Source organism: Stegastes partitus, unplaced genomic scaffold, assembly GCF_000690725.1.
Source record: "Stegastes partitus isolate 25-593 unplaced genomic scaffold, Stegastes_partitus-1.0.2 Scaffold817, whole genome shotgun sequence".
In the NCBI taxonomy this organism is placed as follows: Eukaryota; Metazoa; Chordata; class Actinopteri; family Pomacentridae; genus Stegastes; species Stegastes partitus.
This window is the reverse complement of record NW_007578548.1, coordinates 112648-137964: the sequence shown is the minus strand read 5'-3', so window position 1 is coordinate 137964 and position 25317 is coordinate 112648. Positions and strand designations below refer to the sequence as shown.

The 25317-nt window shown below is 39.3% G+C and overlaps 1 protein-coding gene across 3 annotated transcripts in view; it reads right to left on the bottom strand.

The window, feature by feature from the left end:
- LOC103365180 (immunoglobulin-like domain-containing receptor 2) overlaps positions 1-23883 on the bottom strand; it is a 31187-nt gene extending 7304 nt beyond the window's left edge. Inside the window, exons 1-6 of one of the 3 annotated variants that reach the window (XM_008292546.1) lie at positions 23632-23883; positions 22682-22854; positions 22374-22590; positions 21266-21430; positions 8839-9234; positions 5815-5934 (exon numbers count right to left, since the gene is read on the bottom strand). In XM_008292546.1, coding sequence (XP_008290768.1) covers positions 5815-5934; positions 8839-9234; positions 21266-21430; positions 22374-22590; positions 22682-22854; positions 23632-23671 — 1111 coding nt within the window. In that variant the 5' untranslated portion in view covers positions 23672-23883. Of the gene's footprint in view, positions 1-1582; positions 1640-5814; positions 5935-8838; positions 9235-13162; positions 13274-21265; positions 21431-22373; positions 22591-22681; positions 22855-23631 lie in introns of those variants that run through there. The other 2 variants (XM_008292543.1, XM_008292544.1) reach the window with 2 other exon arrangements.
- Positions 23884-25317: the final 1434 nt, after the last annotated feature.

Sequence of the window (25317 nt, the reverse complement as noted above, 5' to 3'; positions counted from 1 at the left end):
CATGGCTCACTAGTTAGCGTAGAAGCCATAGATGACCCATAGTGTACAATATGTAATTGTACACTAACTTTATGACAGGAAATAAATTCCTGATAGGTTGATAGTGTGACAGGTTCAGTAAACTGCTATAATAATCGTAGATGAAGACAAAGAAAATGATAAAGATTTTATCCAAATTAAAAAATATTTCAACATATTTTTTCTTAGACACATGTAAACTACCTAAAGGCTTGATGAAATGGTATCATTTGTTTGCTAATGTTAGGAATTTCTTATAGAAACAGGATGTTGGGATGGAACAAAACACAGTGAGAGCTCATTATAAACTGCAAAGCTTTAGGAAATCAGATCAGGATAAAGGGCTGAATAGGTGAAATGTGTCTAGTTTTTAGTAATTCTTTCATGTATTCCATTTTCCTCAGACTGTGACAAATCATAACAAATCACAACTTAATCAGAGAATAAGCTTTAACAAAATATATATATATATATAATTTTACTCATAACACCAGAGAACTGCAGCGATGAAGTATATAATTCAGTCAGTGCCACGGATAAAGTCTGTGTATCTGTCTATGGGGACAAAGCAAAGGAAAGGGAAGGAGAGGGCAGATAAGGAAATCTTTAACAATGTAAAACCAAGGACAACATTCTCTGTCATACACACACACGCACGTGCACGCACACACACACACACACGCACGCACGCACACACACACACACACACACAGGAAACCTGATTTTGCTAGAGGAAGGAAAAGGACAGTTTATGCTGCTCTGTAAGATACTGAAGATCTGGCTGTTACAACAGAATAGCTTGTAATGTGATCTGTGATCTCATTTGCAACCACCATGACTCCTTCACACACACAAACACATCAGGATTTTAGCAGACATGTCAGAGCACTGTGGGAGTCAGTGTGGACAAAAACACTTACTAATGCAACACTAACACCAGAGATAAGCTTCCAGTAACCATTTAGACTGAGTGAGACATACCAAGTCATTTTATTTCCACACTAACATACATTCATTTATCACTTTCTCAGAACTCTGATAGTTAAATAGGCGTTAAAAGAATTTGATGTGACATAAACAAAGCTCCCTCCCTCTTCATTGCTGCCTTTTTACTGGTAGTATCCAGATGATGTTGAGTGACATGCTGACCACAACCCTAAATAACTATAATGACCATAATAGCTGTTTACCAGTACAGCTCGTCTTAGTGGGAGCAACGGCCAGCTCATTATTTGATGGGTGTGGATCAGCGTGTCGGGTTAAAAATGGCTGTGAGCTCAACTCTCTCAAAGCCTCCCTATAGCTGGATCATAAACGCCTGTTGTATTATTTACTGATGTGGAGTGAGATTAAGGTGGACAGTCCCATAGTCATTAGCACAGGAATCATTAGACATGGTGTAATAATACATAAGTTTCTTGTGATGTGTGCCCAAAATGCTTCACAGTGAATTCCCCACCTCCACCACCATCCAAATGGTTCCTACAGCCATAGTTTGAGCAGTAAGTAGGGTTAGTAGGAAAGAAAGAAAGCAGGTGAGGGTGAGAATGCATTATGCCCCTACCTGGCATAATCTTCAAATCAAAGTCTGGCAGGAGATCTTCAGGCACACCTGAGAAACCTGGAGACACAGAGCACAGGTGACAAGAGGAGAGGAGAGCAGAGGAAATGGAGTTGATATAAACCAGAATGATTGATTCAAAGAAGGTTACTGCTGCAGCAGCATGCATTGAGAAAGAATTAAGACAAAACAGAGCAAAATACAGACAAGGAATGAGAAAAAGAGAGATAAATAGAGAGGAAGAGTTGGCAGGTCAACAGAAGCATGCATGAGAGGATATTCTGGTCTTGTTCCAGAAAGGCACAATATCAGAACTGATAAGCAGATTGATCATCTGATTTCTGATTTGAAAGGCTGTGAAAGGTTATCTGTCTGGTAAGAAGACAGACTGGAGCAAGAATCATTCTTGTCATGACAATGTGATAAACAGGCAGGCGCTGTGAGTTATGTTACATGCAGAGCTACAAACACCATAGAGGAGAATATGTCCCAGGTCCAGAGTGAGCTAACAGGCTGCAGAGAAACATTTGGTTTCAAAAACTATTTCTTTCTTCTCGTCACTCTGTCATCTGGTCAGTAAAAAGAGTAACAAATACTGGATGAGACCTACATGAGCACCAGATGTCCATTATTTTTCTCTATAATAATCTCCTCTCATTACACAAATCATCTTGCTTATCTATTTGGGAAAAGTTTCTACCGACAGCTGAAGTCACACACTACCTCCCTGTTAGCTTTTCTAACTAAATGTGTTCTTTCACCACACTGAAAGATGTTCCTGAAGGTTTCTGACAGTGCTCTGGTAATATATATTTATTACTAGAATAGATACGAGAATCCAACCACAACATCAGTTTAACAAAGACTGAAAATGACAAGTTAGAGTTTTACAGACAAGGGGGACTATTTTTTGGTTGTGAAAAAGCAACAGTAACTTATGGGTTGTGTTGTGTCTGTTGACATTTAAAATAATTATAGTCTTGTCTTGGCGAAAATCCTAAGGCTAATATATTCTTCATCATTTGTTTCAGAATTTTGGTGAAATTCGTTGGATGTTCACAGCTAAGTTAAAATCAAGCTTATGAAGATTAAGAATAGTTCAAAAGAAATACCAGTCAATGCCAGTTTTTGAAAATGAGATGGGGCCAACTTTATTAGCACCGTGTATTGGGGAGAAAGAGCAGCTTTGCACATGAAATGAGGAGATATGACTTTGTTTTTGAACACTGTGAATGTTAAATTACCAAAGTTTATATTCCTTTGCAAGAGAAACAAAAACATTGTGATAGGGCTGATGTACTGGCTTTGTACTTCTTTTGTTTTATATACAGTAGTTTTACTTTCTTTTTAAGTGCAATTTTATGGTTGGATAGATGACTTCTACACATAAGTCAGGAAAACAATAGAGAAACATCAATATAAGAAATAAGTCCTTAAAAACCATGAACACTTAAATTGATGTTCTTGCTATCTTGCTAGTGTTATGTCTTTCTCTTTTAAATTCTTCTTTCAACACTGCTTTAAGGAGGTCAGCAGATGTCTGAATGAAGCATTAACATAGTAGATAGCAGTAGTGTGTCACAAGCTGGTACAAAAATGTACATGACTGTGTTTGGTTTGTGCGCATAGGTTCAAGTGAGCAAAATGTGAGAAGTGAAAAAGCCAGTAGACGAGTGTGGTGTGAACAGATGCTGGTGTTTTACTGGTGACTGTGATTATTGCAGAAAGGAGAAAAGGAGTGCTGATCGAGAAAAAGGAGCGCTGAAGAAACAGAGCGTAAGCTGGACCCTCTTGGCCTGACTCTGGCTGACAGTGCACATACCTGACTGAGTATCTTTCTGGAAGGCTAAACATGTTCTTTGCTGGATTTGAAAAAAGAAAGAAACCTATTAAGTTCATTGAGGATCAGCTTAGTCACTACATGCATCTAACCAACTATGCACTGAAATTTACAATATTTGCTTTTGTACATTTAAGACATTTCAAATGTTGTGTTTATCTGTTGCTATGTCTTCTGTCTCTCTCCAGCTCAAGCAGTTGAAGGCAGCTCACTTGTGGAATTTCTACTGACTCTTGAATTTAGCCTGCAGGCTGGTGATTCACCAAGATTTACTGTCAAATATGTTGGGATTGCTAGTATTACCGTATATGAAGAACCACACAGGTGGTGTTTGTGCACTGCCACGTGTACTCTATAGAGATGAATAATAAAGCTAAAGTGTGCCAGAGAGGGTTTACAGAGGGGCTTTGCTCATAAATAAATAACACACACTATGTTCTCCAAATACATGTGCACAACTATATTTTTAGAATTTTGATACAGGTTCAACTGGTTCCCACAAAAAAGCTTAAAAAGTGCTTAAAGAGATCAACTGATGAAATTATGCATGGATTACTATAGATTGGATACAAGGTTTTAATGAACACTGGCCCAATTAAATTGACGCCATGCAAGAAAATGGAATATCTTTAAATACTGAGAAGAACTTTTCCCATGTCATGTCACCTGCTGTCTGTAGATTTCAGTGGTTAATCAAAGTTTTGTATCATAAACGACTAGCTTCTTAAAAAATAAACCACAATTAAACTTGAAAGGCAGACTGTAGAAACACAGAATCTTCTTTTCTTTTTATCGGCCATTGAACTCTCAATGGTCCGCATCAGTCGAGTGTCTAACATGGCATCACCCTCCATCTATTGTATCACTGTGCTCTGCTGTCCCTCCTCCACATCATTAAATCTTCCCTGTCTTCTTTTCTTCGAAGCCATTTGCTAAAAAGACAAAAGACCCCCTGAGCCATTCGCTGTGGCCCCAACTGTTGTTATGGAAACACAACAAGTGCCTCACATGCCATATTAGCTACACTAAGACCAGGAAATACAGCATTTTGGGTCTCTCATGTCACGGTAAATGCTGCAAACTGCAACTCAAGCAGCAGAGCTTCATTTGCCTTTAGCATTATCTTATCCTATCTTTATCTGAAATATATTATCCCAACCAGGCCGTAACCAACCTTTAACAGAGTCCCCTCAGCAAACTGTAAAAGCTTATTGTTCATAACTTGTGTGTGCATTTGCAAGTGTGTCTTTTTGTCCATATACATAAGTCTCTGAGTGCCAGCCAAACAAAAGTTCAGCCTCAGAGTGTTTTAAGGTGGCAAGAGCCAAAGGGCCTCTCAGCAGTTTCTATGGCAACATTTGTAACTGAACACAGACAAGTAGACTGTCACTGTAACACAACACATTACAGATAGATTTATATGGGGGAAGTGCAAAGGTTGCATATTAGTGTCAATGTCAAAGATTCCAACAAACAAATACTTGCCTTTCAAATCCTTGCTGTATATGATATATAGTATGACAGAATACAGTTGCTGTGGATACAGATTAAACAAGACTGTCCATGAACTGGCCCTGCTTGTTGTAAATCCGTTCATTAATGAGCCTTTATTGTGCTGTAGGCTGTGAATAGGTCAGACTCTAAGGCCATGTTATGTAACAGAAGCTAGTAGAAACATTTATTTTAAAGTAAATGTGTGTAACTTATAGGGCTGGTCCGAATAGCAATTTCTGATCTCCAGACATTCGGTCTCAATTAATGACGAATATCCCGAATATTCGGGGGTGTCGCGCGGTGGTGGCGGCTGCCTTGTTTCTGTCGACGGGGGGGCGTTCGGGTGTGGGGGTGCCGCGGCGGCCTTTCCCTATTTAGCTCCGTTTCTGTGTTTCTTTGTTTGTTTCGGGTTGGTTTCTGCGTTTGCGGGGCTGTTGGGATATTCGGTTTTCTATTTTGATTTCCGGATTGCGGCCCAGTGGTCGGCTATTCGGCTATTCGGGCTCAGCCCTAGTAACTTAAAGGGTCTATGATAGATTGCAAATGTATGATTGTTCAGACTTGCCTTAAATCCTGCAGTCAGTACTAAAGTGGACCAAACATTGAAAAGAGTGTGGTGGAATATCAATAAAAGTGACACTGCGGTATGTAGTGCGGCTGTGTAATAATAAACAACACACCTCTAAAATCAGTGACTTAATGTTTTAAGTCAATCTACCTGATAAATGTGCAGGTCAGTCCACCAATGATGAATCAGCTGAGTTTTAACAGATGTCAATGAGACACAGAGGAACTGTTCACAGAGTATGGTGTGACTGTGACTCAGCTCTCAGGCTAATTTCTTAACTTCAAAACTAAAATCCTTTACAGTGTACACTTTGGGAAAGTAGGGGCAGCTTACCAAGAACCAGCAGCTCCACCGAGGCTTCGCTTTGTCCCTCCAGATCATCAGATATGACCACTTTGCAGATGTATACTCCACTATCTCCCCACTGGACCTCTCCTACTCGCAGGTCTGCTTCTGCATGAGAAAAAAAAAAAGGAAGGAATTGAAAATGAGAGACAAAAACATTTAACCCTTCATTGTTTTAGGCAACTAAGAGTGAAAAATGCACAAATTATAATCCCTCTTGCAACAGGCATCTTCCAAAACATTTAAATGGTGCATATTTGAAAGTATTACCCCAAAAAATATTTTATTTGAGTTTGCATTTCTAGGCTATATCCATTTTAAAGGCTCTGATACACAATACGTGTCAAGCCATGTATTGCTCCCATGGTCAATCTATTGTTCTGAAAAGAATTTCAACAAGATTTGGAGCCTGGCTGCAGAGATTTGTTTCCATGCAGCAACTAAATCATCCCTTACTGAGGTGAGGTAAGCTGATGTTGGGCGATAAGGCCCAGCTCACAATCTGCATTCCAATTTCTCCTGAAGTGGCTGGATTGAGTTCAAGTCAAGGATCTGTGAAGGCAAGGCAAGTTTCCTACCTTTCCGTTATGTCAACTGATGTTGTTGAGTTGTTTAATTCCCATTTGATCCCTTGCTAGTTAGGCAGTTAGCTGGCTGGTGAAGTAATGACAACACACTCCTCCTATCTGTTAAGTTGACACCAGACTCAAAGAAAACCTTAGCAGGCCGAACAATGAAAAACTCCACACATTAACTTCACAAACATCAACAGTGTTCACATTCTTTTGGCCACATTGTGTATTTGTAGGAGCTCAGGTTAATGCATAAAGCTGTGTAATCAATTAGTAAAATGTTTTTACTACTATGTAAGCAAGATTCCTATAAAATGTGGCATGAAAAGCCATAAAAACAATTCAAAAGCAGTTTGGCTCAAGAGTTGAACACGTAAGACAATACTGGGCCACCGACTCCATTGTAAGGGGGTTAGAAGTATAAATACGGTAGACAGGAAATGGGTTGTATAATTCTCTTCCTTTTCCTGCTAGCCAAGGAAGGTGGAGGAGAGACAGACTGTGACCAGCTTCTCCTTCAACAAAGTGACACTGCCACTCATTCAACATTCAAGTTTTCATTCTTTATTGTTTATTTTAGTTCAATACTGATTATTTTCATTTGAAGCTACCTGGTTAAGCTGCATCTTCTGTTTTCCTGTGATTCGTGTTACCTCTACAGTGTATAACTGTATCCCCTGTGTTGTGTGTGTACTGTGTTAGTTATGTGATTAACAGAACACCCCCTGCCTAGTGCATGCTGGGACAGACTCCAACCTCCCTGTGAACCTGAATAGGATTACATGGGTATGGATGACTGGGCGTCTCCAAAGGCAACAAAGTCAAAGCTTTCACTTTTTTGTCCAGTTACAACAGTACAGTGACCTGTTTCAGGACAGTAGGTGGAGTGGGACAGAAAAAGACAAGAAGTGAAAATAAAAACTCAAAGAAAGCCTTACACTGAGAGGAGTAAGTGTTTGGATGGTGGGATGTCCAGAGATTCAGAGAGGAAAAATAAAGGAAGACATTGAAGTACATCAGAGGGAAAGAGTTAGAGGTCAGGATGAATGAGAGGACAGCATGAAAACCGTTTCTTTTATCTGCGTTCCTGGCTGGTGAAGAGAAGGTTGATTCTTCAGCCAGAGTTAGAGCTCCATAAATCTGAGCCCAGCAAACAAGACTACCCCTCTGTATTCAGCAAGCACACACATGCAACCACAACTACACACATGCAAGTATGCACAGTAGTGTCCTGTAGAAGATCCTTGAATGACACCATGGTAATACAGTAAAGAAATGTAGAACTGAGGGAAGAGGAATGGTCAAAGCATGTATGAATGTGTTTGCTCCATGAACACATGCTTTTGCCTTCCTTTGTCCTCAGTTGTACATTTCTTTAATGGGAGATTTATTAAAACTAACGTGTTAACGAGCATAAGAAGTTTAGTTTAAAGTAATGGACTATTGTCCTGGGGGCTGCAAGGTGCCTTGCGTGGAGTTTGCATGTTCTCCCCGTGCAGTATGGATTCTCTCTGGGTTCTCAAGCTTTCTCCCACACAGTCCAAAAACATGTTGAGGGTAACTGGTGATTCTAAATTGTCCGTAGGGGTGAATGTGAGTGTGCTTGGTTGTCTGTCTCTCAGTGTAGCCCGGATAGACTGGTGACCTGTCCAGGGTGTCCCCTGCCTTTGCCTTAAGTCAGCTGGGATAGACTCCAGCCCCCCCGCGACCCTAGTGAGGATTAAGCAGTGTATCGATCATGGATGGACTATTGACCTGACATGTAGCAGCATCTGTCTCTGACTTCACTTTGGCCATTTAATCAGGAATCTGAGGGAAAGGTGGGCCAATATACAGATTTAGGGCTGTCGCAACATGTGCCAAACTTGGCAACAGATGAAGTAGAAACCTACAGTACGAGCCAAAAGTTTGGACACACCTTCTCATTCAATGATTTGTCTACATTGTAGATTAATACTGAAGACATTAAAACTATGACAGAACACACATGGATTGATGTTGTAAACAAAAAAGTGTTACACAAATCAGAATTTGTTTTATATTTCAGATTCTTCAGAGTAGCCCCCTTTAGCTTTGATGATAGCTTTTGGGACTGTAAGTTTCAATCAATATGTTAAAAAAATTAAAAACAGAGAGGCTGCTTTTTCTTATTGCACCAAGAAAACTGGATGCAAATGTGCAATGCTAAAACAGATAATATCTGGCTGGCTGCTTGGAACATCACATGTCTGTAGTATATTGCTTCAGTAGTTCGCCAGCACAACTTTCCAAGTGCAGCCAGGTGAAGTGAAATTCCATCTAAAGCTGGTGAGCTGAAATTCTGCCTTTAACTGAACACAAATGTGTTGGCCTGGCAACATAACTGCTGTGTGATTTGAAAAAGATCATTTTCAGCAGAAGAACAAAAGCAGAGGTGCTAGCAGAACCACAGATGACTTACTGTTGATGATGGAGATGTCTCTGTTCTTGTAATACTCTGACAGTGTGACTGAGGAACCAGAGATGGAGGCCACAGTTCGGACAGTCCGGCTGCTATCAGAGCAGTCGAGGTAGCTCGCTGTCATCCCCGTTTCATATCCTCCACCGGCTCCTCCAGTTCCACTCGTCAGCCCTCCTCCTCCTCCTCCTCCCAGGCCTCCACCCAGGCTGTCTGGGAAGCTGAATGAATCCCGTGTACGGTCACGACAGTAGGATTTGTAGACCCACTGCACCACGGCGGTCTGGGTGGATACGCTGGTGTACTGACATGGCAGCACTACCGACTGGAACAGCACAGCATACCTCTTCTCGTCTCTCACAAATACATGGACACCTGAGCATGACGGAGGAAAGACACCTGAGGGAGACGACAACGAAGAAAGATTAGCAAAGTGTGAAAGAAAGAAGATTTATAGGCAAGTTTAGTTAATCATGACATTTTTCTGTAATTAATGATTTTAGCTCATTTACAATGATTAATCAACGATTGTCTAGTGTGGGATGGAGACGACAACAAATATGACGTTGTCAACATGTAGGGGAGTGAAGAGGGCAAGACCTGAAGCAAATATACTACATCAGATAAAGTGACACTTTTACTCTCTGTGGACATTGCAAATAAATACCCATGAATCCAATGAAAAATCAAAGAAAGGTAACACCGCTCAGAACTACAGAAATGGCCTGACAACCAAGGCAATGTTGTTTTAAATTTTTGGGTCAAAAATATCCAGCAATAGCTGTCTATATTGGTATTCCTACAAAGGTCTACCTGTGGGTGTCTGCATGCACTGCAAACAGTCTCTATTTTGTCAAAAGGGAAGTTCAAAGTGTCAGACTTGGAAAACTTCAGTCTTGGACAAACTCACCACCACTGATCCAGCAGCTAAACCAGTTATCAGTAATAACTGGGAATGTGGAATTATGGGGATTTATGGAACACAACAGCAGACAGCCACACAGTGATTCAGATGCTGACTCAATGTCTAAAGAGATACCTGTTAATGTTCGCTCAGTTAAAAAATATCTGACATATCACATACCCCATTGCATGATGGAAATTACATCACCTCTATTGTCCAGAAGAGATTCAAAACTTTTGGGAGGAAAACTTAAAAGAAATTCTTGGATATTTTTATTTTCCTTTTAGCTGGAATGAAGTGAGTCATTGTACAGTTTGGCAAGATAAACATGACTGTGTTGAGACTGCTTGAGTTGCTTCTGCTTAGTGAAATCCGACTGTGAGCTGAGCTGACCTGGTCTTGTTTTGGGGCTTCTAAAGCTGCGGGACTCTGGGTCACAAGATGACCAGGAGCTTGGGCTCGGCAGCTCAACAGCAACACATACTAGAGAGCCGACCATGTGAAAACACATGCACACACCCTTAAACATCTGTGTAATCTGTGTGTATTTGTCAGATCAAGGGAGGCGGGAGGTGTGGCTGAACTGGACCAGTGAACAGGGGAGAGGTGAGAAACAAGAAGGGGTCGCTTCACTTAATCCAGACCAGGCCTGAGTTTTGTTTTCTTTTCATTACTGAAAAACAACGCCCACGCCACACCACTATTGCTGTAATCCAAAATACCAATAAGCTGCAGCATGCACAATGTTATGCTAAACAATACTGCTTGTTCTTGGCTGATTACAGACTTTCACATTTTCTTCTATTTAAATAAACAACAGAACAAACATTGTTACTCACGAGTGCTGAAAGGATGAGTCAGTGATTAATTAAGTGAGCAACAGAAAATTAACCATCAACAGACTGATCCCTTAAGTAGTGCATTAAACAAGAATGTTGTAGCTTCTCAGATTTCAAATTAAATAAAGTTTTGGCTTCTGATCAGAAAAAACCAAGAGTTTGAAGGTATTAACCTTAATTTCTGGATATTTTAGGAGGGCTTTTATTACAATTTTGACATTGTGTATTGTAGGGGCAAATTCAGGGACAGCAGATTCCCCAAGTCCTGCTAGTAGCGAGGTGAGGACTCCGTTAATTTGGACAAGTTTTTCCAGCACATCCCACGGACACTCAATCGGATTGAGATCTGGGGAATTTGGAGGCCAAGTCAACATCTTGAACTCTTTGTCATGTCCCTTGAACTATTCCTGAACAATTTCTGCAGTGTGGCAGAGTGCATTATTCTGCTGAAAGAGGTTGCTGATATCTGGGAATACAGCAACCATGAAGGGCTGCACAGTGTTTAGGTTGGTTGTCCGTGTCAAAGCAGCATCCACATGAGTACCAGGGACCAAGATTTTGAACATTACCCAGAGCATCACACTGCCTGCACTGGTTTTCCTTCTTCACACTGTGCATCCTGCTGCCATATATTCCTTAAGTAAACAACACACATAATGTGAAAGAAACTGTAATATTCTTTGGCTTGCTCACAGGTAGGTGCTTTTGGCAGTAGACAGGGATTAGAAATTGGCAATCTGACCATTCTGAATCTATGCAGCCCTAGATGCAGGAAGCTGCAATGCACCTTGTCTTCTAACACCTTTCTATCATAGCCAACATTAAGGTGTTTAGCTGCAGTAGCTCTTCTTTGAGACTGGACCAAACGGGTCACCCTCACACCCACCACAGAGCTTTGGGGACCCATCATCCTATTGCTGGTTGCTGTTTCATGGACCACTGATGGTAGCTATTAACCTGGTGGTCAGTGTGTATTACGTAATATTTAAAAAACAAAACACCAAAATGTAGTATTATCTTACCTAAATTGCAAACAGTTGCCAGTTTGGCCATTACAAACTACTGAAAAGCACAGAACAAACAGAGGTTGTCCTTAAAAAGCCTCTGAATACTATTGTTTGCACTTTTAATGGCATATTTGTGCTTTAATTAATTTAATTTTTCTTCTAGCTTTGTTATTATCAGAGGCCAGTCAGCTTTTACAGTAAAAATCTGACTTTTTGGAAAAAAAAAAAGGAGCATTGTTTCAAAATAAGCTGCCTCAAAACATAAATTCCTCAGGGGGAACATTGCTCCGACTTCTAAGAACTTGAAACCAAAAAAAAAGGGCTCCATGGGATCAGAGGCTGTGGGGCAATCCTGGACATATTAGTTTTCAGAGGAAGCCACCTCCAGAGGGGAAAATGAAAGCAAGAGGCGTGTGTGTCATAAAAACAAACATGTAAGGTGCCCTTAAGCAAACTTTTTGGTTTGAAAAAACATTCTACAATCAAAAGCAATTAATAATAAATCTGATAACATTGATGCCACCTTCCACATGCCACCTTTTTGTGTCCTGTTGTTTTAAAAGATTTTTTTTTTTTTGGTTTAATAAATTATATCCACTATAAAATATATCAAGTGTCAGTTTGCTGAGCTCTAGTTAAATTAGCCAGAAGTTAGACCTCCTAATCCACAACCCCAGAGCTTTTTTTCTGTTTGGTGAGTTATAAAGTTTCATTTCATCTCTACTTATTTCTACATATAGTTTAAATTTATGTTTTGAGTTTTTTGTTTGTTTGTTTGTTTGTTTGTAAGTAACAGTGGAGTATTTTTGTCTATAAAGTGGTAAATTGTCATTCACTAAGAGACCTAAAAGCTCCAAAGCTTAGCTGTTTTTGTCTTTTTGTATTTTGTGAAGTGACTGATAAAATTTCATTTTAACTTTAATTAGTGCTGGACATGTAGAAAGTGGTAAACTGTCATTTCACTGAGAGACCTCGTTAAATTTGCCTAAAGCTAAACCTCCTGATCCACAACCTGAAAGCTGATTTGTTTTTGCTTTTTTGTATTTGTTTGGGAATTGATGAAGCTTTTATTCCCCCCAATTAGTTTGAACACATTTTGAAGGCATTATTGAAGGTAGTAGTAGTGATTTTTATTTATATTTTTTGGTCTATATAAACTACATGAAGTAGTAAACTGTCATTTCACTGAGAGACCTCGTTAAATTTGTCTGAAGCTAAACCTCCTGATCCTCAACCCCCAAAGCTTCTGGTCGGATCATTCACACATGACTAAATCCAATGTAACAGTCGACTGCAGCACAGCTAGCTTAACCGGTAAACGAGCCAGAAAACCAAGTTACACTTTTACTAACACCTAAAAAAAAACCCCGTATAAATATTGCCGTTAAAAGAAATGTTAAAACCCAGGTGTTTTTTTTTCCGTCCCAACAAAGCAGTGCAGGTTAGCTTAGTTGCCTCCAGTGGAGCGACATTAGCCGTGTCGTTACCGTTACTCCAGACCTCAGTCCAACAACCTGTTGCAGCACTTTTCAAACAGCAGATTCCGTCTTTTTTTTTCTCTCTTTTCCTTCTCTTACCTGCCAGGAAAACGGTAAAAATCCACCACTTCCGGGTCGAAAACATATTCCGAGTCCTGCAGGTGAATTTCATGAACGTTTTCTGATGAACGTCGTCCTCTTTTCTCCTCCGTCTCATCCCTGGACGGCGTCTGAAGCAGCGGACAGTTAACGGGCTCGTAACGGGACAGCGGCTCCAAGCGTCAAGCCCGCCAAAATAAAGCTTCACGGGCTTTTCAACATAAAAGTTTTGTGTTGACGGAAAGAGACTGAACTCTAGTGTGCTGATGTAAGCTGAGAAAAAATATGAATATTGTATAAACAATCAATCATATTTAGACATTTTATTGTCTAATATAATTAAATTCTATTCGTGAATAGAATTTAATCATATTAGACAATAAAATCTTTTCAATTTAAAGCCCCTTGCCATGGGCACTACTGTGTATTTTTGCACATTTTGGCTTTGTGCACCCCAAATAAAGTATGTGTCTGTTTTTACATTGCTTTTCTTTACCTACTAGAATTATTTTTTTTGCACTTTTCTTTGTATATTCTAAATTTGTTTACCTCAGTTTGTTTGTGTGAATGAGTGCATTATGTAAATAGGCTCACCTTGACTCTAGGTAGAGACACAGCAACTAACATGTCAGTGCAATGATAATGTGTTTATTGCTGCATAGGATAATAAAAGCCTCTAAATCCATGACATGCTTTTTAGCATTGGGGGAATAAATATTTGTTGTTCCGACAAACAGCATCTCAGCAACAGAACGGACATCATAAAACAACAAAGTATGCATTTTATTGGAAACGATAATGACCAAATAACAAATGTATCCACTATTTGCATTGCATTTAGTGCCACACATCTGTGATTTACTGAGGTTGTTGATGCTGGCTTGTCTGTTTTCATCCCACTCTTCCTGGAGGGCTTGGTGAGGTTTACACACATTTTGGGGAACCGGATCATGTTGTCGGACACTGTCTGCAACTATTTCAACAAATGAAGAACAAATGATGTTGATTTGGACATTTAAGTGCCAGTCAGGCGTGCCAACAGCCTGTTCTTGTCTTTCTCTTTTTCCATTTCTGAGACAAATGATGGCGTTTCAGTGCCTGGTTATGGCTCTGATCAACATGTCAGCATCCAGGATGTCAACAGTCTGTTCTCGTGTTTCTCTTGTCATCTGTGGCATTGTAGAATTTGAATGAAGTTGCATTTTAAGGTGGACTTTTGTAGTCACTGGTCAAAGGAGTGTCTGTGTGCTGGTCACACGATCTGACCATTGTCTTTAAAAAGCAACACCTGAAGAGGGTGTGAATAAATCAGTGGTCAAGAATTTGTCAACAGTTGAACAGTTAAAAAAAACTTTTAGGGCACAAATGACTACATTTAACCTTTTTCCAGCATAATAGAAATGTGATGTTTAACTTTTTCTCTCAGAAAGGCAAAAATGGCCAGTTATATGCTGTGTTTATATTTTTGAGTGTACTTTAAAGAAGTCTAAATTTTGCAATAGCCCCACTGATATTGTTTCATTTGACCAAATAATAAAATTGCTGCACGTTATTTGTCTAAACTGCATTCATCTGGTGATTGCACATGTGAAATATGTAAGAATGTCAGACAGAAACATTTCGAGAAAATGCTAAAATCATGTATCAGGCTTATTCTGCCAACGCACCCACTGGTGACAGAGCACCAAAGTCCATTTAATACTGTAATAAAATGTATGGTCTCATAAGGGCCCAGTAGCAGTTGTAACTTGTGAAAGATTATGTGTTGTGTCTCGATAATATTTAATTTGTGACTATTTAAAAATTACCTTAAACATATTTAGCCTACCTAAATATTTTCACATGGTAACTTTATAAACTAAAATACACATCACTTAAACCATCAATGAAAATAGTAACACAGATTGTTATATTTTAAGAGTAGATATTTTTAAAGTACTATTCTAATTTTATTTTGTAGTCCAACTGACCATGTGTGCGGTCGTAGTTGTGTAACTTTACACAGCAGGGTGTGAGGCGCCCAGATGCACCATCAGTGTCCACAGACAATAGAAGGAGGCAGTGATGGAGGGAAACAGGAGGGTGAAGCCCCTGTTGCAAAAACATTAATAAATGACTTAATTAATAAGATAATACTTTAACACTACTGATAATGATGATGGAAATGGCTCCAGTGTTCTAGGACCAACCAACTAATTTAGCAAGTTATTGAGGTTTTATGTTGCCATCTAGTGTTCAGGACTCAAGCATGTTGCTTTTCTCATTTTATTTTATTTATGGCTTTTGTTTTTACAGCACATTTCATACAAGTCAATTCAATTCAATATGTATCATTATATGGAAAATGTGGATAAATCCCAATAATTAAAAAAAACTCCTGACATTACCACTGCTTAACAAAATAACAGCATATGTACAGCACACTTCTGTGTAGTAATTCAATGTAACAAAAAACATTTCTGAAGTGACATTGCAAAAAGATATATGTTCAAAGTGTAGGCATGACTTTGATTTGCAAAATGTAAAAAAAACAGACAACTGTGGTGACATTATCAAGCCCAACAATTTCTGGAATTCATGGTTTTAGTTCTATTTTTTAGAATATTGTGGTGAAGAAAAAAAGAAGCTGAGAACACCTAATCAAGTGGCCTAATGCTTCTGTTTCCGCACAAGAACACACAATATCTACCTCTGCCAGTAAACGGAAAGAAAGACCCAAAGCTGAAAACTATTTCTTTAGTATGGAGGGATAGCTTTGCAAAATATAAAATACAAAAAACTACTACTAGCTACACCAAAAAGCACAAGGTGTGTTAAATCAAGACAAACACAAAAACAGACAAAAACATGCCTGATGTGGGTTTAAATGCTTAAGTATAACCTCATCTCTGGGTTACATAGATCACTCCCACGAGTCACATTTTGTCTCAGTGTTTGTGTCAAATATTCAGTCACTTAAAAATGTGACCAAACCAGACTGAGCTGCTGGAAAGTTATATTCAGACACACTTCCAAGCCAAACATGGCGCTTACACACAAAGCAAAAATCCTGTATGGCGTATATTACTTAAAAAAAAAAAAAAAAAAAAAAAAAAAAAACGTACATCACATTAAAGCATGTTACATTCTCAATAGACAAGTTATCCACCAGAAAAGAAAATATACAAGAATGAGACATATAGGGTAGAGGCTGTATATCGGCCTGGAAGATTTAACGTTCAGCATTTTAACCATTTTATCCATTTTTAACAGTTTACCAATAAAATAATAATAAAAAAAACACCCCACCTGTGGCTGCTTCTCTACATGAAGTCTCCTGTTTTGTTGAGCAGTGTCCTGCCTTGATATGAGTTACAGGTCACGAGTAACAGCCTATCAACACTCATGCATAAACAGTAAGAAGTTATCTTTTAATTAAACATATCTAAAAAAAAAAAATCATAAACAAGGGTCTTTAGATTAAATTCTGTGGTGGGGTGTATGTTATTCTAAATTTTGGCATCAAGATTTTTAAAAAAATTACTGCAAATGAATCTGTTCCAAATATCAGTTGTTACTCTCCTCGATGACAAATCTGTATCAGTAGCAAATTTGAAAAAACAGCAAACTTTTACAGTGTCACTGCTCTCTTCGTGATTTGCATCAATAATCCTATATGCTGTACTCTTATGAGCTCATATAATTAGCCAATCAAAAGCTTTGTCAAGGTCGTAAGCTACTCAACTAGCCTGTTAGATTAGAGTGAATGTATCAGACACATGTATTACTTTAAAATCCAAACCTGTACTCTATTAAATATTTTTTGGGGGGGGATCTGTGAAATGCTTGTCCAGTGCCTATTATTTATGTATCGTGTAAGCTTTGCATACGTAAAGACCCCGGGGAGTGTTTATACCACAAATAGTGACTGTACCTGTTGACTTCACCCACTCCCTTCCTGTTAAACACAGATCAGATGGGATTTGTAGGCACCATTCTGGATTCCCTGCCTTTTCCCAAACTGACCCCTCTCTGTCTTCCTCCTCCCAAATACACTTACATTGTGTTAATGTGAAACCCTTTTCTTCACATATGATCTGCAACATTGTGGACTTCGCCAGTCTGTTAAAGTGCCAGCATTCTGTCATTCAGACATGTGGCACTTTTCCATTAAAGATGCCCGTGGTTTCATTCAGACATACCCACGACAGTGATGGCGATTGTCCAATTTGTCTCACACACAACACTGGACAGTAGTAAATCTGCTAATGTAACAGCTGATTCCTTACTTGTCCCAGTGTGGTTTGCAGTTAGATCCTAACCAGTCATGTCTCCATGTCAGAGATAATTTATGATTTTAACTAACTAATGAAATTACTTCTGCTGTTCAACACATAAATGCATGCAACCCTCTTGCTTCAGAGACATTCATAAGGATTCTGCTACTATTTGTTGCTGCAGGTATTTGATCAATTCAGAGGAAAGATTCCTACAAACAGCTGGAAGCATATTGCTTGTGCATGCCTATTAGATAATGCGATGGCATGCAGTTAAGACTTGTGCCGTGTCGTAGGGGATGCAGAAATGTCATAAGAATGCTGTTATGACTTTTACAGAAAAATGAAGAGGGTGCTCATTTTGACATGAAGCCGTGCATTCAGATGCCATCTGGTTAACGGAAAGGAGTGTATGTCTGAAAGGGGGATGAATAAACAACTCACACCTCACAGAAAGTATCACATTATGCTACCTTTTAGCTCTAAGATGATAGCAGCGTCTTTTAGCCAATTATAACCAAGCAGGTAACACCCTAAGTGCAAGGTAACTTGTCATTGGAGTGAAGTCAACAGAGGTACAACAGAAGATGGTGGTTTGATGCAGGTTGGAGATCTTAGTTGTCCTAATCTCTCCTTGTTGGCTTGGGGTTGGAAGGCACTGGTGGTCTGTCATCATGGTCGTAGGGCTCGTCATAGCGGTCGTCGTCATCATAGCGGGGTCCTCTGCGGTCGTCGTAGCGTCTCTCGTCATCATAGCGGCGGCCACCGTCGTCGTAGCGCTCGTTGCGGTCACTGTACCTGTCCCGGCGGTCGTCGTAGTCGCTGCGTCGACCGGTGTAGTCGCTGCGCCGGTCGTCGTAGTCGCTGCGCCGGTCATCATAGTCGCTGCGCCGGTCATCATAGTCGCTCCTATCGTCATACTGGTCACGTCGATCACCAGCGTTCTTTGGATTGGAGTCATTGTAACTCGGATCGCTGTCCTGCCTGTTTGCCGGTGGCCTCTCGCCATTTCTGTCTGGTTCCTTGTCGTAATACTCATCCTCAGGAACTCTGGAGAGTGGACACACAACAGTTTGAGGAACATAGCTTGCCCAAGTTTTCTAAAGAAATCTGGTACCAGTGGCGGTTTATTAGTTGATTTCTTGAACTATTACTGGTCTGTAATTTTTATCTCATGCACTGTGGTAGTTAGGTAGTAGGTGGGATATTGTCTGTGTTCAAATCATGTATAGTCATTTGAATGCCACTTGTGTAAGGAATGCACGTTTTCTTGGATTTGTCTGTTTGTTTAGTACTTGTTTAGTACTAAACAAACAAACTACTACAAAACAAACAGAAACACAAAAAGGATAAAAAGTTCTCTAGCACTTTTTAAGTGCAAGCATGTGATGTTAAGTGCAGCCCCTCCATTCATAATGTCAAAGATTTTTCTATTTGTTTGTCTTGATGATTAATTTACCCACACAGAGAGGATGTAAAACTAAAAATGACATTTCCCAGACAGTTAATATTGCTTTCTCGTCTTTTGCCTTTTCAGCAAGAACACATCCTTCCTTTAAAACAAACCGCAAAATGTTTCCTTCTGAAAAACTGCACTTTACAAACACTTTTCTACAGTCATGATCTCAGCAAATAGCAAACGGTCAGTTTCTCGACTTGTAAGCCGTAAATGACATGAAATGACCGACCACCTGCTCATTCAACCTGATACGCAACATTAACCTCTGGTCGTAGTATAAATATCATCTTCTTCTGTGTTTGAATGCAACTTTACAGGAGAAAAACCATTACCCCATTGCATATTCCTCCTCTTTGTTCTTCTTTCGGCAGCAGCAGCAGTAGATGATGATGCCGAGTATGAGCAAGGCGGCGACGGCTCCAGCAATGATTCCTGCAGTGGAACCGATGTTCATGGATGCTGCGGGATTGAAGGAAGATGAGTTGAGTGAATGAACAAGAGAAGGATGCATATTTTAACAAACTGCTGTGAAGGTGTATTTATTGAAAAGAAATGAAAAGCTGCGATAAGAAGGTTTCTCTTACGCGGCATGACCGTTAGGGTGACGTTACAGGAAGCAGATCGGATCTTGTTGCTTGAGGTGCAGGTGTAGTATCCTGATGTTTCCATGGAGACGTTAAAAAGAGACAGGATGCCTCCCTCTGAAACACACAGAGTCAGTCACATATACTGTACATGTATATCGTTGCTATCATGATTCATTTTGCTTTTTTACTTTATAGACAACAAATGTGATGGTGCTACTGCTGTGGATAGTCTGAAAGGTACAAAGTACTGCAAAATACAACAATGGCTGCTTATTTTAATCAATCAGTGCTGTTTCTTTCAGCAGTTCCTGAAAGATTTATTGTGCATTTAACTGATGGGAAGGTGTAACAGAGAAGAGACAAAAATTGACTTCTCGTTTATGTGAATTACTCACATTCAAGCTTTGAAAGTAGAGACCAATTTTAACTTTTAATTTCAGTGTCAGCTCATAAGGAAAAAAAAAAAAAAAGATTCACAGTAAGGCCAAATACATGCTTATACTGTCTTCAAGAGGCCACTGAGAAGACAGTTTTTTTTTCTGGAAAATGTCCTGCTCTCAGTGCACACATCACTTTCTGGTCATTCCTGTATAAGCAAAGTTTTTAATCCCACAAACATTAGATATGATCATTAGAATCAGCCTCAAAATCTGGGTTTTGCTGTGTGATGGCTGCACTGCAGCCCCACAAGGAGTATCCCCACACCACACTGCCTGCTCTCCACACCTTTTGATTTATATCATTTAGTTTATGCTCTTTTTACAGTCATCATGCACACACATCAATTGACAGATAAATCGCATGACACATAGTCCTGATTTCATATGCCATACTCACAGCTTTATTTATACACAACAATGTTTCTAGTTTGTTAGCGTGCACATTCTAGTTACTTTGTCATTGTATGTTCTGTTTACTTTCTTTTCTTTATTAAACCACTAGTTCCAGGTGTGGCCCCAGTTAAGAGGAGTCAGTGTGCCCAGCTGCCCCAAATCCTGGTGATGAGGGGTAGTTGGAAGGGACAAACTGTGGCTGCTCCAGGGGGGTGGGAAAAAAGAAGTCTCCTCACTATTTGATTTGTTTACTGTTAAAAGCATTTGTTTGAGTTTGTATACAAGTAGTATTATGTAGAATATATTATCTTTTTTTGTTGTTTTCCCTTAAACCTAGCCTTATGTCTCTTGTGCTTTGTTTAGTAGTGTTTGTTTCTTCTATCCCCCTGTTGAATGGTCTGATCAGCCAGTTTAAAAAACCCCAGTGTGTGTGTCAGTGTTAGGTCAGTTTGTGCTCTGTTCTGTTCGGGTTAGGTTGGGATTTGCTTTAGTTCAGTTCTGTTTAGTTGACCTCTTTTTATGGGCCCAGAACTGTTTTTGCTTTTCATTATGTTGTATCTTTTTGGTATTTTTGTTTAATAAATACCTAGTTTTTGAAACTTTCAACTTGTTTTCCTTGTGCCTGCCTGCTTGGTCCCTCAGATGCTGCAAAACCTAATTGTAAGCCTACATCTTGAAAATATTCAACCAGCACTCTAAAACTCAACTGTGAGCTTCGTCGGTATTCAGAAAGTAGGTCTTTTGATTTAGGAACAGTACACGCCATCCTATGGTTCACCTTTATATGAAAACAAGGCCAAGAATAGACACAGAAGTGGCCTTATGGCAAAAATTAAACTAAATGGAGAAGAGTGTGTCTCTATTCTCAGTCGATCGTGGTCATAGTTGTTCTTTTGCGACAGTATGTGAACCTTTATGCAAAGACAGTTGACTTATTTTCCCAGGATTAATGTGTTGCTGGTACTTACTGTCAGTGGTTCTGGGGTCTCGAACACGAGGCATGTTCCGTACATCACGACTCTCCCACTTGTACGTGGGTGGCGGAGAACCTTCCTCAGACTTGCAAGTCAGGTTGATGTTCTGGCCGTACTCTGCCTTTCCCTCGATCTTACAGATGGGCGTAGATGGAGCCACTAGAAAAAATATTTTAAAAAAATAAAGTGTCATATAAAGGCAAACAAACATTCGCGCTCATGTTCACACTACAGTCAACGCAGAGCTGAAATGCACACTGGGAGAATCCAGAACCTTCAAACACATATTGTCTTTACAAAGTTGCCCAAATTACACTGTTTATCAGAGAATGTGAAAATTTAAAGTATCAAATTTTAACATTCCAACGGTCTTTGAACATCTCATCTGTGATGTACTGTTTAGTCGTGAAACTTTATCAGATCTAAGCTTTACATTCTCATATTTCATCAAAGTCACTTTAATCTACAGTTTCTAGTTTACTCTAATTAGATCATGTAATAAACAAAAAAATCTGCACTGCCATTGATTCTGCTGTGACCACCAGTCATGTGACAAAAATTTGAGGATTTTTTTGGGTGAACTGCAGAACAGACAGGAGTATGAAGACAAATTAAACATGCAAGCAGTAAAATATTATGGTATGTAGAGTCACTGATTTTTTCTAAGTATCGGTAACATCTGTGGTCAATTAGGAAACTGCTGGACATGTTAACTACAGATTTGACCATTTTTTTATAAAGCAAGTCATCAAAGAAATTCAACTTTTGTTTCCTTTCTCATGATTTACAGCAATACAGCTTTATTATCCTGCACACGACACATTTCTGAGGTTTCTCCTCTTCTAGCCATGGTTGTGCTGTTTCAAAAGAGGTGTAAGACTTGGGGTTCACGGGATTAAAACTGTTCCATGATTTATACCGGTAAATGTTGAAATGTAAAGAAAACAAAATGTTAAACAGATCTTTCTGACTCTTCATTTCACTAAGAACAACCAGCGGACATAACAGAGATGACAAGGGATAAACATTTTACTGGCTGAGCTTAAACATCTCTAATACTGGATCTAATCCTTAGAAGTCAAATATTTCGCTGAAATGTTACCTAGAACCACCAAACGTGTATTGGCGGCTGGCCTGCCCTCATCGTCCCCTGGGATCTGGACTCGACACTCAAAATTCTTGTTGTCCGCTAGTGTGATGGAGTTCAGCTTCAGGTTGGCCCGTCCACTCGGGATGTCTACGTCTATGGACACGCGGCCTTCGTATATTGATTTGATGTCAGTAACTTTAGTGGGGTAATAGTAGGAGAGGATCAGGATCTGTTGGAAAACGACAGCATGAAAGGAATATTAAATCAAGAAGACATGTCCATAGATGGATAGATAGATGGATAGATGGATATGTACTGACCTCTTTGGCATTAGCTTGTGTACCCTCAACAGACCACGAGATGATGACCATCTGTGGTGGTCCAAGGTCAGCTCTGGGTGTAAAGGTGCAGGGCAGCGTGATGTTGTCGCCCCGGGCGTGCTCGTACAAAGGTTGAGGGATGACAACTTGAAGGGCGCCAACACCTGACAAGGCTGATTTAAAAACAGTCACACTGATAATTAGAATTTGCACACAATTACTCTTTCATTTATGAGAAGTGTGAAATTGTGATCAGGCTGATAATGTTCTGTTTGTCTGCATTAGAGTTTTTACTTAAATGGTAGCAGCAGCAGCAAAAAATAGCAAATGTGGAGTTACAAATAGCTCAGTACCCCACCCTCCCACCCACATACTCACAGCACAACAGAGGAAATGTGCAATTAACAGCAGGTTTTATAAGCAAAACATGAACAATTCACATCCCTACATAAATAGTCATTGTTTTTTTTGGTTTCCCACGATATGAATTATCTTGGGTTTTTGCAAAAAATGCACTTATGGCGCCATACTTGGCTCTGGGAACATGTAATAGACATTTTACCCAATAAACGAGAACATATAGGATAGATTCATCAAAAATTCAAATAACAGTTGGTGCAACCCTTTGTTCATGCGTATTTGACTGAGACACCCATAATTTTGGAGCAAGTTCTATAGGCTTTAGAGAGAAACCAAAACCATTCTGAGTCATCATGTGTTAGGCCTGCCTTCATTTCAAAAGCTCCTTACCTTCTATTAATTGCATTCTGTTTGATTCTATATTTTGTTGAGAAAAACAGACTGACTTAGAAGCAAATCGGTAAGACCGAGCACCTTCATAGTCAGGCTCGGGCCTGCTCCTTTTCAGAAGGTGAACCAGAAGGTGCGCAAACAGGTGTGGCAGATCGGAAAGGCGCATAAGAGAGAAGCAAATGTTATTTCTTACTCACCCACACAGAGCAGAATCAACGTAGAAATCCTCCTCTCCATGGCAAAGGCTTGTTTTCTCAACTTAAACTTCACTTTGCTCTTCTGTGTTTGGTCGATTTGGGTGCCTAAAATGAAATGGGGGAGCGGAGCCGCCCGGTAAACATTTGCATCGAAACCAAAGAGCGTCCTGAGACTGATGCGCTCGCTGGGTGCGCCCTACGCGTCCAGATGACTGACGGCGCTCTGCGCCAATCACCGAGCCTTCTGCGGCTCAGGTAACATTTTTGTTCCGCCCGCCTGACGTGTTTTGGCCTGTCCTCTCTTCAAGCATACCTGCCTTTACAGGGATAGTGCACAAATGAGAGCAAAATTTCTCAGGATTTGCTGACAGCAGGCGCAACATGTTGTCCAATTACGCAGCACTTTATATCCACAGATGCCAGAATCAGACGTTTTGATCAGCTAATTGCGTCTATTTCCCATAATAGGGACGAAAACCCTTCTTTTTTTATTTCTTAGTTTTATTCTCTTGTAGGAATCAGCTTGATGTTGTAAGAGAAACAAGGACTAAAGGCTTTACAGCATTGGCAAACCAAACGTCTGACAGACTGAGGGTGGAGCAGCAGAAAACTGATGTGTGCAATTAGGACAAGAGAAGCGGTTTTTTTCCCTGTCGGACTGGTTTGACGAGGATTTATCACCTGGAGGCGAACACACACACACACACACACACACACTGAGACAAACAAGGAAGTACACTGGAACCAAAACATATCTTAATGTGTTCAACATTTATCGCGGATGTTTGAGGTGTTTGGGGAACATTTTTTGGTGGTGGACACTGTAAAAAAAAAATACAGAAGTTTTTACAGTATTAAAAAACAAACAAAAAAACAGTTTCTTGTTGTTTTATGGATATTCCCCATTATGTTAAATTACACATAAAATTAAACACAAAAAGTATTGATTTATATGTTAATTGCAAAAACAAAATTGTAAACAATGTCCACACTAAAAATATATATCTTTAATTTAAACAAATAAATAACTCTTTTCAATTGTATTTGAATGAGCAATATATATATATACACAGTATAATGTTACAAGTATTTGCCATTATTTGAAAGAAAAGATGTGTAAACTAAGGACTGATTAAAGGTAAATTATTTCATCATATTAAATTGCAGATAGTATCTAATAGTACTGACATGTCGACTATTTAAAAAATTCTTGCATATACATTTTTTTACAACTATAAAATGAAAGCTTTATCGTGTTTAAACTAGCTAAAAATACAACTATTTTATAGATTTTTAAAAATTATTTTCACTGTTCTTGAACATTACAGTATTCGATTCATTTTTAAGTCATTATTTCACTCCTGTTGCCAGATTTTTACCATTTTTTTAAAAACAGATTTTTTCTTTACAGCATAAAATAACTTCTGTTCTTGCGTTAGAATTTTTATTCTGTAAAATGTGACATGTCCTTCCAAATCCACTATATTAGAGCAGGATTCATAATCAGGATTCAAATAGGACAAGAAAATATTTATATATAAATTCACACACAACCAAACCAGCAATGTGTTCTCATTAAAATTGGAAATGATCTGATCCATACTAAAGGGGAGGGATTTAAGCATCAGAGATACTAGACTTAAAACTGATCCAGAAAGAACTGTGAATTGCATTATAACATGGTCA